Genomic DNA, 13,706 nt, shown 5'->3' on the forward strand with positions numbered 1-13,706 from the left:
TCCCCTTCACTACGGCACCCCTAAAGGCAGAGCGACATGGTTTAGATCCAAGAATGGCCTAGTCAAAGTCTAGAGCTAAACCCAGGATCTATAGAAAGACCTGAAAACAAAATGACAAGCTGTGAAGAACCTTAAGGGCTGTGAATACTTTTGCACGGTGCTGTTTATTATCTGTGTGATGGAGCGACTCTGGTCAGTCTGTACCTGATTCTAATTACGTAAAACAGAAACGCTGCACTGACTGGTGGTGAAAAAAACCCAGAATAGGTCCCAGCTGTAAGGTGTGGTATATGTGTTAGACTGGTTTTCACACAGACCTCTGTGACGTTTCTAACCTTTATCCGAGCGTCCGTATCAACACCGATGGTTAAATGAGGCATTAAAGCAGCTTCCTGTTCCATTATAGCTCATTTTAACTACTTCGATGAAATCTAAACCTTGCTGTCGTAAATGCTGAACATATTTACTAAGATGTCAAGCCTTCAAAATGTACAGACTTCATTTTAAACATCCGCTGCAGCTTCCTGGTGCTTCAACAAGCCTAACTGTATCCATGTGGAAAAGATGGAGACACAAGCGAGCACATGGGCTCTACATGATTCAGCGCTCTGCGTTATTTCAATCATCTCGTTAGCTTCTTCTCTTTGTCCGACTGGACGGAGCCTCTCTATCACGTTCAGCCGGTCTCACCCTGGGCGGCAGGCTCTGCTGGAAGGCGGCGCGTATGGAGAGGCAGCAGTGGTGGAAGTTGCGTATGAGCTGAGGGTGGATGGAGCCGCTGAGCTGAGCCACTTCTCTGTGAGTGGGGGCGATGAAGATGCCCTGCACCGTCTCCATCAGGACGTAGTGAAACAAGGTGTTCTCTGTACCTGAAGTTAGTCTGCCAAGGGTAAAAAAAACAAACAAACAGGAACCTGTTTTGATCTGAACTGATTAAATAAACACACAGGAGATAAACTATTCTGCGTGCCTTACTTTATGGTGTTGTACATTTCCTCTGTCTCCCTCTCAGTCAGGGTCTTCCTCAGGGAGCCAAGGTAGAAGGGGTTCGGGTGCTTCATCCTGGGCGTCTGGACCGTAAAGAAACAAGGAAATGCAGTCAGAGCTGGTGGATGAGGGGCAACACTTTTGCTACTTGATATGTTTGTGTTTGGTTGGAAAAAGGAAAATTAATTTCTGTTTGACTGAGATGGTTTGAGGAACCAAGAAATGGCTTTGGAGGAGCAATAAAAACTGGGAGTGCATTGAAGACATGGCAGATACAGAGTGTCTGTTTTACACTGCGAAAAGGGAACTAAAAGAAGTAAAATCCTAAAATGAATGTATTGGTCCTTTAGTTGGGCAGGTAAATAAGATTATCTGCCAGTGGAATAAGATCCTTTCATCGCCATCATCTTTTGTGTGCACTTTATCTAATTATCTTATTTTAGGGGTGAAAATACTCTTTCCATTGGCAAATAATCTTATTTACCTCCTCAAATCAAGGACCAATACACTCATTTCAAGAAAATGTTACTTTCAGTTCCCTTTTTGCAGTGTTTTCATAATTTGAGAAGAACGTCATTAGAAAATAATGTTAAAACGTTGAGAAACGCTAAATTTTCTTGCACAGGATTAATTTTAGCCTCATATGGACCTCAGTTTAAACCAGAACCTCCTTCAGTTTGCCGCAGCGAACCACCCAGTCTGTAAAAATCCCAGCTAGCGAACAGCTGAGGATGCTACAGCTGTACCTTAAAGAGACCGCCGCTGCCTCCGCTCCCCTCAGAGCCCCCGGACCCCAGAGAGTCCCGTCTCCCGCCGAGCCTTCTCGCTGAGTCCGGGGTGGAGTGAGGACTGAGGCCCGGAGCCCCCGACGAAGCGGACCCCGACCCAGCGTCCATCCGACCCTGACTCCCGCTGTCAGACAAGCTCCTCTGTGGGCTGGACCTGCGGGACTTCTCGCCGAACAGGCCACGCCCTCTAGACCCGGACGGGGACCCTCGTATAGCTCCGGCCAGCTTGCTGAGGACGGGGGAGGAGGACGCCAGGCTGTCGAGGCGATCCCGGGCCGTGGAGGCAGGGAGGAACCAGTCGGCGCAGGACAGACAGGGAGCAGAGGGGACGTTCAGCCGCTCCTCCATCCCTGCCTCCAGCGCCTCCAGCTGCAGGAGAGTGGCTTTCACCTGAGGACACGACAAGAACAGAACGCTTTTTCAATGTGGAGTTGATCGGCAGATCAACTAGAGTTTATATGGACACACAACAAAAAACTACCTGATCCACATAAACACAATCGGGTCCTGGAGAGCCCAGAGCCGGAGACGCGCAGCCGCCCGCCTCCAGCAGGACGCACTGCATGAAGTGCCTCTGAGGCGGAGACAGAGAGGGGGAGAAGGGAAGATGTGTGTAGATTGACGAAGGCAACGCCCCGCTGAAAGAAAACAGGGATCAACCGTCTCAGTCCTGCTCACCAGCCCCACTATGAGGAGGAAGTGTCGTCCCTGAGGCGGCCTGAAGCCCGGCGCCGTGCCGACGCCTCCGTCGGCTCTCTGCTGGGGGAAGACTTCCCTCCAGATCACCAGCTGACCCACCCGCTGCTCTGCAGCCAGAGGCAGCAGGCAGAAGTGCTGGCAGTAGAGGCACACGTCCAGCAGGTCCTCCTTAGGCAGATGGTTGGCAATCAGGTAGGACTGAGAGGAAAGAGGAGAGAGGATGGAGGATTCAGCACCCAGCGTATGGCGACATTCACACCCTTCAACATTCTGTCAGGACACAACTATAAACTTCAGTGTGTTTTATTGGTACGAAGCAGCACATAATGGTAAAGAGGAAGGAAAATCACACATGGTTTAGGGAAAATAAGTTAAAATCTGAAAAGTGTGGCGAGCACTTGTGCTTATTCTGATAAGAAAAGTCCGGTAAAACTTCCATAAAGCCGACTAACTGGTAAACCGGGTCTACTTGGGTGTAATTTAACCGCAGGATAAATCCAGATGTTCTGCAAAAGCCTCAGAGGTTCGTAAGAGAACATTAGTGAACAAACAGCATTATGATGACCAAGGAGCACAGCAGAGAGGTCAGGCAGAGGCTAGAGCGGAGTTTGGGTTCAGAACAACCTCGTCTGAACAGCTTGGAGAGCTGAATGCAGCTCATCACCTGTAAATTAGAAAAGAACAGGAACACTGAAAACCTATGAAAACATGGTCGTCCATCTAAACTGACTGGGCACATTACTATATTATTGTTTCTTTATTTTCTTATTTATTTATTTGTATGGCTGTTAATATGGACCTATTTGTGTCTTTAATAAAGTGATTATGTCAGTTTTTTTCTTTCCTTTTTTACTCAGAGCTTGGCAACAAAATGTTGCTCAAACGTACTTTGTGAATGTGCAGATTGATGCACGACATTAAAGTCTGTCTATGTCTAAGACAAGGACAGCAATAATCTGAGAAGCAGCCAAGAGGCCCCATGGTGACTCTGGAGGAGCTGTAGAGACTTATAGCTCAGGTAGGACAATCTGCTGACATGAAAATAGACGTTCATGTTCACAGACCTCCTCCGTTCAATCTGACTGAGCCTGAGCTGTTTTAAAAACACAAACATAGGCAAAGATCTCAGCTTCTAGACGCGTAGATCTGTTAGAGACATTTCCCAACACACCAGCAGCATTTAGCTGACGCAAAACCTAAGCCTGCAAAGCTAGGGAGGTTCAATACAAATACGCGTCACACAGACGGCCGTCACGTGACAAAATGGGAAGACACCCTAGCAGGATATAATTAGAGCACCTTGTGTAAACAGTCTCTGCTATCTGCATGTTTTGTCTGAAACATCTGCAGATTACGATCTGTAGTCTGTAGACAAAACTGCAGGCGAGCATGTGTGCGCTTGTCTTGACTTGGACTCCTACCTTGTAGAACAAACAGGAACCGAGTATAACGTAGAGACGCCTCAGGCCGAAGAAGTCCTCTGACTGCAAAACAATAATAATTACGACGGTGTGCAAAAGGTGGTAAATAAAGACTAAAAAGTTGGATGTGATTCATGACAAATCTGTATAATGTTCTGTAATTGGTTAATGCTGTATGCTCTTAAGAGAAATCTGATCTCATTGGCTTCCTGTTAAAAATAACCGGTGTGCACACGCTGACATGAACGCCTCGCTAAAAATAGGCTAACCTTTTATTCCCCAGATCACATGAATGTGTTCATGCAATGCAGGTTTCACTAATGTGGCCCTTTAAATCCCTCTGATGGATGAACAAACCATTCAGTTTTTTTTTATGTGGAATAATTAAACCATTCTCACCATTTCGCCAAAGTCAGAGGACTCGAAATCAGAGAGGACTGTATCCACCTCCATCTGAGGAGATCACACACAGTAATAAATCACCAACACACACACACACACACACACACACACACACACACACACACACACACACACACACACAACAATACAGCATGTTCTGTTGTAGCTTTCATTGATTATTGATTGGGATTTATTTTAACTCAGGTGTCGTTTTCAAAAATGAACACAAGGGGGCAGCAGGTGTGCACCAATGAGCGATGGGACTGGACACTTCTGCTGTTGTGGCGTCAGAGTTAAGTTGAGCAAACCTTAATCTCAGGAGGCAAAGTGAGCCATCGGACCGCCGGCAGTCCGTCCAGGAAGAGGCTCGCCGACGCCTCGGGAGACGGCGACGGCGAGGAGCCCTCCCTCAGGCGCCAAGGCTGGATGAGCTGCTGGAAGAACAAGCAGAAGAAATGGTCCAACCGGGGAGCGTGGTCCACCTTGGAGAATGCCCTGCGGAGGACACATTTAGGATGTCACATGAACTTATTTAACTCAAGTCTGAAAGATCACATTCCAAAATCCAAGCAACAGAGGCTGAGAAACATTGACAACGAAGAGGAACTACTGGGACTCAGATCTTGCTTTCGTAAAAGAAGACATTAATTTCAGCGTACAGAAAGAGAAAGGAATCCTAGAGGGAGGTACCTGTCCAAGGAGCCGTACATCAGTTTTAAAGTCCGCACCACGTTGCCAACCACCGTCTGCAGAGCCAGCAGAGGAACCCTGCAAGGAGACGGGCATAAAGTCAATCACAGACCTGGCTGCAGCGTAGTTAGTGCTAACTCCATGCTAGTAGTGCAATTTAAAAATTACACCAGATGTTTTCATTCACTTTATCAAAAAACACATTTTTTCCCTCTCTGTCTGACATTAAATCAGACTAAACGTTTCCTTCTTTATGTCTGTTAGGATTAGACAAATAATTTACATTTGCTAAATGCCAGAATAATAAGACAAGAGTCTGAAGTTTATGATTCCTTAGTGGTTTTATGCCGCTGCTTTGAAACTGCATAACTTGGGTCTAATATTTCGTGTTTCCTTCCCCATCTCCCTCATAACAGTTTACTGGACATTTTGGCCTATTCCTTCAGCCTAAACTGCTGTAACTGAGACGGGTTTGCCGGCGGCCGTGCTCTGGTGACACGTTGTCTATGGGACAGCCATCAGGGCTTTGAGAGGACCACTCCAGAACGCCATCTTTGTCGTCCTTAATCTACTTCGTAACTAATTTGGCTGTGATTTTACAGCCAGCCTGATGTCTTGAGACGTAGCTTCAATATTTTCACCTTACAAGGTGAACACACCAGCAAGTTCACCTCTAAATGGCTGAAGAAAAAAGAAAACGAAGACTTTGGAGTGGCCTAGTCAAAGTCCTGATCTTAATCCTACTAAGATGCTGTGGCATGACCATAAAAAGGCCGTTCATTCTGGAAAACCCTCCAATGTGGCTGAACAACAATTCTGCAGAGACGAGTTGTCCAAAGTTCCTCCACAGTGCTGGAAAAGTCTTAGTTGTTGCTGCTAAGGGCGGCCCACCCAGTTATTAGGTTTATCACTTTGTCACACGGGGTTTAATGGTTTGGAGTTTTATCTCCCATAATAATATCAACCTTCATTTAAAAACTGCATTTTGTGTTTACTGGTTTTACTCTTTGACTATTTGAATTTGTTTGATGTTCTAAAGCACTTGAGAGTCACAAACATGCCAGAAAAGAAGAAACCAGGAAGCGGGCAAACACTTTTTCACACCCCTGGATGTTCTTTCCTCACCATGTATTTCGTTCTATGAAGAGTACCTGTCCCTCCGGCAGAAAAACACCCAGACAACATGATGCCGCCTTGCTTCACAGCTGGGATGGTGTTTTCAAGCCTGCGGTCCTCCCTCTGTTCTCCAAACGTAACAACGATCACAACGACCAAAGCACTTCAATGTCCACCAGAAAATGTCCAGAAATGAAGGTCTTTGTCCCTGGCTGCAAACTGTAATTTATCTTTTCATGTAGCTTTGGAGTAATGGCGTCTCTTTCGCTGAGCGGCCTTTTAACCCACGACAGAACCGGACCCATTTCCATGTTGACAATGACACCCTCCTACCACCTTCAGCCACCTTCCCCTTTATATGGTCTTTTTTTTTTAATCTAAGGTTGATACATACATTTCACAATGTATGTATCATCATGTCATGATAGCTGGACATCCTCCTTGTGTTTGCACATTTCTACTCCTGATTTCTTCACATTTTGCCCTACTGTCTCACTAAGAAGCAGAGTGTGAAGTGTTGCCCTATCACGCATCCACAGGAGGGCATCCTATTAACGCAAAGGTTGTAAATTGATCAGAAACTTAAAAAGCCATGACATCATCATCTGGGCTTACCCAAAATGTCTAGAAGAAAATAATCCAATTGTATATAAAGTCCTGATTATATGTAAAAAAAAAAAAAACCTCTTTCCCTCATTATACCGGGATGGATCACATATAAATAATTTTGATAATGCTACCGTTCATACTGAGCCTGGTTCTGTTGGAGGTTTTCCTACCTGTTAAAGGGGTGTTTTTCTTTCCACTGTTGCTTCATGCTTGCTCAGTATGAGGGATTGCTGCAAAGCCATGGACAATGCAGACGACTCTCCCTGTGGCTCTACGGTTCTCCAGGAGTGAATGCTGCTTGTCGGGACTTTGATGCAATCTACTGGGTTTCCTTACATAAGAAATATTTTGACCAATCTGTATAATCTGATCCAATCTGTATAATCTGATTGAATTGGACTTTGGAAAGTGCCTTGAGATGACATGTTTCATGACTTGCCGCTATATAAATAAAATTGAATTGAATCCAATTGCTAGCTGAGCTCAAACAGGAAGTGTTTAGCCTGACTGAATGCCAGACAGTGGGGAATAAAAGGCTGTCCCTTTTTATACATGAATACCTTTTAAGATGTATGTAAACATGTGGTCTCAACTGTAGGGGCACAGATTTCACACATCAATTATCTTCTGGAGGTCACTGCGACTGACTTGGCAAACATTGCTGATGGCCGTGGCCGCTTCCAAGAACAGCCTCTGCTTTAAACAGGCATTCATCTTCCAAACAAAAAAGGCTAAAGAGAAGCACATGTTTAAAGCCCATCTGAAGAAAGCAGATGGGCTTCTCAGATTGCCCTCTTAAATCTCTCCCTTCTACAAAAACAGATTTTAAAGCACATTAAATGACTCAGTCAGCGGCATCAGTCACGCTTTTTCGTAATAACAACTGACAGCTGCTGTTTGTCCGACGTGAAGCTCCCGGATCTGTGTGTGTGCGCGCTGCGTGTCTCTACCTCTCCGCAGGAAGGCCGACGACCAGCAGGTTGTCGCGCTCCTTCCAGTAGCCGACGTGAACCAGATGTTTCCCGAGCAACAGGGACGAGCTGAGCGAGGGACCAGGAGGAGGGGAAGAGAAAAAAAAGACGGAAAAAACAATGCCAAGGATGAACGCAGCACTAGAGAGGAAGTCTGGGATTTACATGAATGCAAATATGGGTTTCATAAATAAAAATCCACATCAAGATTACTGGCTGGAGAATACAAAAATAAAGGATTTATCATTACAGACACGTTTTCTACAAACAATTTATAGTTCTGGTGAGAAGATTACATGCACTCACTATTGGCACAATGGTCACTAATCAATTTAACAACGCGTTTAAATGGCAGTGTTCCCCCAGTAGAGTTATAATTATACAACAACAAAGCTTCTGTAATTTTGGGGCAAATGTTCATGTTACACATTACTGTGGTTTTCCTCTGATCCAAACCGTGGTGGATTATACGAGATCAACAGAAAATTCATACTTCAGAGACAAATTTGTTCTTTTAAAATTTAAATTAGTTGACTGTTGTACAATGTGTTTAAAGAATACCGCTAGAAAAAGGCACCAAGGCCTCCTGCGGCCCTAAAGCTGGTATAGAAAACTGAGGGATGGATGCAAAACAGATACATTTAATGGATGGATGGATGTTTCTCTTACCCCCCGCCCCCCTCAAAATGGAACAATCCAAATGGTCCTTAAAAGCCCTACATTAATTATTATGACATTGGTTCTCTTGATGTATGTTTGTAATCTTCTGACCAGAGCTGCAGTCTTGCTGTCAAACGAATTCAGCATCTCAAAATCAAAGGACTTAGATCAGTGCTGCTTCTCTCCACAGACCGTCTCTGCCTCGTCAGAGATTAGACTGAATGTGACACTTTCCAGGCGAGTCGCCGTCCCGACCTGATGATCTGGCCACCTGTGACGTTCTCCAGCATGTCACACAGCGTGAGGAAGATGCCTCTCACTCCTTTCAGCTGGCTGGACGCCTCAGACGTCGGGTACTGGTATAGGATCTCCTCCTAAAGAGATAGACGGCTTAGTTTAGAAATACAGCCCTGCGTCTTGAAAATTACATACGAGGCTTAGAAGAACGTTGCTGGTTAGTCGAGGAAAAAAAAAAGAAAAGGGGAGCATAAAAATGTGAAGTATCTGCTCTTGGAAGATCAGTCCTGAAAGCGTCTGCTTGGTGCAGAAGAACGGATGGAGAAGCAGATGGATGCTTACGCTGCATTCTTGTCATTCCATAGTTTTATTCCAAGTATTGGTTAGGATTAGCCCAGCCGAGCATTACTGAGGTATCTTTAGAGTGAGAGAAACAATAGTATTTGGAGCGTTTGAATTTCCATAGCTGAGGAGACAATCTTAACAGCTTATCTTCAGAAACCTGCTAACGCCCTTAACCCACTTATAGAGGGCCTTAGAAAAGTGTTTTCAAAATGATGTCACCATACAAACACCACCTTGAATGCATTTTAATGGGATTTTATTTAACAGACCAACACAACGCAACGGTGGAGTCGAACAAATATTAGCTATAGGTAGAAAACCTGAAAGTTTGCCATGCATTTAAAGGAGAAGTCCGGTCAAAATCAGAATTCAAACTGCTGAAAGTACTTTAAATATAAAACTACTACATACTGTGCAAAAAATTATAAGTTTTTTTAATTAATAATAATTCTCATTTAATCATGTTTATTTGGAGGAATCCATCTTGGTCAAGAATAGTACTGTCACCTCCCATTTTTTGACGTCACTCGGCGGACCCGCTGTTGAGCAAGTTTCAAAGCTCTGTTTGTCACGTGCACTATTTTCCAAGATGGCGAGGGCTAGTGCTCTATACGAAGCAGAGAGTGATGAAGTACTTAGTGACAGTGATGAGAGTTCTGTGGAGTCATCATCATCTGATAGCGATATGGATGTTTTAGAAGAGTTTCTTGACAGAAACCGGACTTTTGACGGAATCCAGCGCACCTTTTTCCATTGCAAACTCAGTCGGGTCCTACAGAATATATCTATACACGCCTGTGTGTGTGTGTGTGTGTGTGTGTGTGTGTGTGTGTGTGTGTGTGTGTGTGTGTGTATGTGTATGTGCGCGCTCCGCGCAGCACGGCTTTGAGCCGTGGAGCGCGCACACAAACACACACACACACACACACACACAGCGGAGGAGAGATCGCTGAAGTGACTTAAGTTAGCTGATTATTATAGTATAAGTATTAAAATATAAGAGCATTCCAGCACATGCTGGGCGGAGCACAGCTTTGCACGGCGCTGCAGCTGAGCGCGCGCACACACAGACACAAACACACACACACACACAGCGGAGGAGAGATCGCTGAAGTGACTGTGTTGAAATAAACAATGTTTTTTTCCACTTTTACCAGTTGTGTTGGAACATCCGATGGCCATGCACGTGGGCATTGTTCCTTTAGCAATAGCTCGTGGGAATGTCAGCGGTGAAGTCCTCTGGAAATCCGAAAAAATTATTGATGATCGCAGCTGTGTAGAACGGCTCCTATTGACTTTGCATGGAAAGCGGAGAGAAATGCTGTCGCCGCTTCCGCTTTTCCACGCCCCAGGATGTGATGTCAAACGCCCCTTACTGCCCAAATATGGGCAGTAATGTCAGCCCCCATACACAGTGATTCAGACGACAATTTATGTTTTTATTTTCTTATTGATTAAAGATAAGTTCATTAAATAACCACAAACGTATTAGTTTTAGTTATAGCTAATGATACCCTGATTTTTCCTTGTTGACCGGACTTCCCCTTTAAATTCACCTCCCTTTATACGCCTTAATAAAACCCCGTAGACCGTTAGCTTCTGAAGCTATCTAATCAGTGAACGGGTGTTCTGCGAAGGTCTCAGAGGTTTGTTAGAGATCCACAGTGAACAACCAGCATCATGGAGACAGGAAGACAGCAGACAGGTCAGGGAGAACGTTCAAAGCAAGGTTTTGTTATAAAGCTGTGCTTATCAAAGCGAAGGGCCACCAAGGGGCGCTAGGAGAGCCTCAGGAAACTGGAGGGGAAAATATGCAAAAACACAAAAAATAGACTCTATTTTGTTGTCATTATGATACATTATAATTTCATTATTATTATTATTATTATTATTATTATTATTATTAAATAATTATTATAAAACAACTTGTGTTGTATTCCCTCTTTAGCATCATTCTACAGTACTTGTCTTGTGTGAGACTTTTCAACTTTAAAGGGACTGAAAACAAAACATAAACCCCGTTTACTCGGGGACAGTAACAGGCGTCTGACCCTGACCGACATTTCTTCTGTTCTTTTCAACAATGGGTTATTCATTGCTAAAAAAAATAATTTGTTCAAGTATTGAATAGTGAGTAAAAGTGAGAAAATGTTTGAAAAGTGGATTTTTCTAACCTATTTTGCAGCGGGTGCTGTGGGTTTGCTGTTTAGGGGCCATGCCATAGAAAAGTTTGGGAATCTCTGTTCTAAAGCAACATCCCATCCTCTGAACGTCTCACAGAGGACAATTCAATCCGTCACCTAAAAATAAAGTCCTCCTAAAACAGAGATACTCATTGCACGGCTTGCAAGATGTTGGAAAGGGGACGAGCAGAAAAGAGGTTTTTGGAGTGAAAAAAAAGGAAAGAAGGATGATGTATGCAAGATGAGGAAAGAAAGTTTGGCTCAATTCATTTCTTCTATCCTTTTGTTTGACTGATTAGGTTTATTGTGTCTCTCCCCTTGACCTGGCTGTTTAAAAAAAAAAAACTAGTCAGGATCATTTGCAAGAAGCTGCTCTGCTCAGGTGAGACCGAAGGTGAACTTTATGGCCTACATAAAAACAATGTCCTGAACACAGCATCTTGACTGTGAGGCATGATGGTGGCAGCATTATAGTTGGGGCAGGTATTTGTTGAGAAAGGGAAGCTGGTCAGAGTTGATGGGGAGCAGAGTGCAGGTCGATACTGGAGGCTGCAAAACAGTCGAGACTGGGCGGGGAGGTTCACCAACACTAAACCTACAGGCGAAAAGACACTTTGCATCCAATCTGATGGAAGCTTGATCTATTTTATAAATAATCTGGGCAGAAAAATGCAGCTTCTAGGGTTGGTAAACTGGCAGAGACATACCCATAGGTATTTCAGATGTAACTGCAGTGAATATGGGCTCTGTAACAATCACAATTTTCCTAATCGTGCTCTAATTTATGTTGCAAATTCCAGATAAAAGAGCTCAAGGGGTCTGAATACACATAGTGTATAAGAAAGACGTTTTATTTCTGGTGACAAAGTCAGGGCATTGCTGGTATATTAGCGTTCCTTCCAGCGAAGCGGCTGGTTTGCCTTGGCAACCAGAGCAAAAGACCCACCAAAGACATTGAGCATTAGGTGAGGAACGCACCCCTTGGAGGCCGCTGAAGTGTGAGAGCTCATATCAACAAGCCGTAGCAGAACCAAGTCTGCAGCAGCAGCAGCGGCTGAATATCTCACGTTCTGCCAACCCTGCAATCACGAGGGCCAAAGGATCAAAGTCGGGGCTTTAGAGGGTTTCTGCTCAGCGCCGTCATTCAGAAAAACCAGCCGCTCGCTGATGTGGCTCCGGACAAGCCGTGCTCTCCTTCGCCGCTGTAGTCTGGGTCAAAATAAGTAAAAAAACAACAACTCCGGCACGCAGATACACAGGAAAGGAGCAGCGGAACCAGCGCAGCACTAAGAACGTGTAATTACACTGTCAGAGGAGCTTTTCACAGCAGCACTTCACAACCAGCTCGCTGGGCAAATAGTCTGCTTCGCTCTGCTCCATCACAGGCCGGACTAAGACTCTACGGAGCGCAGCTGGCAGCGTTTGAACCACGGATCATTTGCCGTAAGAAGCCGAACTAATCACGCAGCTCTCTGACTTTTCTTTTCCTTCGACTTGGTCGCGGAGAGAGAGAGAGAGGCCCTGGAGGTCGTCCAGAGCGGTAGTTTCCAGAAAACGTCTGGAGAAATTCAGAGAGAGAGCTGTTCGCTTTGACTGCTGGGGTTTTCCTTTCCAACTTTTCTTCTTAACACTCAATTACCGGGATCCGCTTTCTGAGAAGGAACATAATTAAAGTGGTCTGAGTAATGCTCTAATGGAGGTTTATAAGGGTTGCTAAGAGCCTCGTAATGATCTGGTTTCCCTAAGAATTTACTTTCCAAAGGGATGGAAAAGTGTTCAGACATCGAAGGTTTCAGCAGAGGCAGCCTTTTTTCTTCTGGTCATCCTGCAAAAGACCTTTGATTTCTAATTTTTCCACATGATAAACCGAGCGTAACTGTGTGTGTCCACTCTCAGCACCCACTGCATCCTGGCCTTAAATCTTCTCAGTGTTTCTGCTAGACGTCCGCAGCTTTACCAAGTATGCAGCTTCCACTCAGCAACTCCCAAAATGACTTTAATGCCGGAGCCTCGTGTTTAATTCAACAGTGGGAGTCACAGATTAACTGCAGTTTAATATCGACCCTCCCCCACTCTTTTTTATACTGTTTCTCTGGGCTTTTTGTAGCACTAATAGCTCATTTTTTACAAAGCAGGCTGACAGGAAAGGGGGTTGGATGTGGGGAAGAACCACAGGCCGGAATCAAACCGGGTCAGCTGCGTCGAGGACTGAGGCCTCTATACATAGGTTGTGCTCACTACCCCTGCACCATTGGAGCACGGCCATATTGGCCCTTTTTCAATCTTTTTATTGTGCTGGAAAACAATTCTGATGCTCTGCAGTTCTGACTTTGTCTGAATTATTCATTATTTGCCCATTTCACTCCAGACACAGTTTTCCAGCGAATGAAGGTGGCCAGGTGCAAACGGATGGATGAATGAAAAACAAATGGATGGATGAAACATTTAAACAGTGGAACACGTAATAAAGACTGGATATAAGACAATTTTTTCCACCTGTGATTTCCTCACTGCCTGGAACCAAACCATGTACCTTTTTTCAGGGCTGTGGACAAAACTCTCTGCATTAAGGCCGGAAAATCGGGAGCCAAAAACTCA

The 13,706-nt window shown here is 44.7% G+C and overlaps 1 protein-coding gene across 1 annotated transcript in view; it reads right to left on the reverse strand.

Annotated features, from left to right (window-relative positions):
- The window catches only part of intu (inturned planar cell polarity protein), a gene marked incomplete in the record, with an annotated part of 45,016 nt that overhangs the window by 1,260 nt on the left and 30,050 nt on the right, over positions 1-13,706 (reverse strand). Inside the window, 11 exon segments of the mRNA XM_036146325.1 lie at positions 691-880; positions 976-1,070; positions 1,734-2,165; positions 2,257-2,349; positions 2,454-2,672; positions 3,896-3,958; positions 4,295-4,348; positions 4,606-4,792; positions 4,988-5,065; positions 7,663-7,752; positions 8,599-8,717. Coding sequence (XP_036002218.1) covers positions 691-880; positions 976-1,070; positions 1,734-2,165; positions 2,257-2,349; positions 2,454-2,672; positions 3,896-3,958; positions 4,295-4,348; positions 4,606-4,792; positions 4,988-5,065; positions 7,663-7,752; positions 8,599-8,717 — 1,620 coding nt within the window.

The sequence above is a fragment of the Fundulus heteroclitus genome, chromosome 14, assembly GCF_011125445.2.
Source record: "Fundulus heteroclitus isolate FHET01 chromosome 14, MU-UCD_Fhet_4.1, whole genome shotgun sequence".
NCBI lineage: Eukaryota > Metazoa > Chordata > Actinopteri > Cyprinodontiformes > Fundulidae > Fundulus > Fundulus heteroclitus.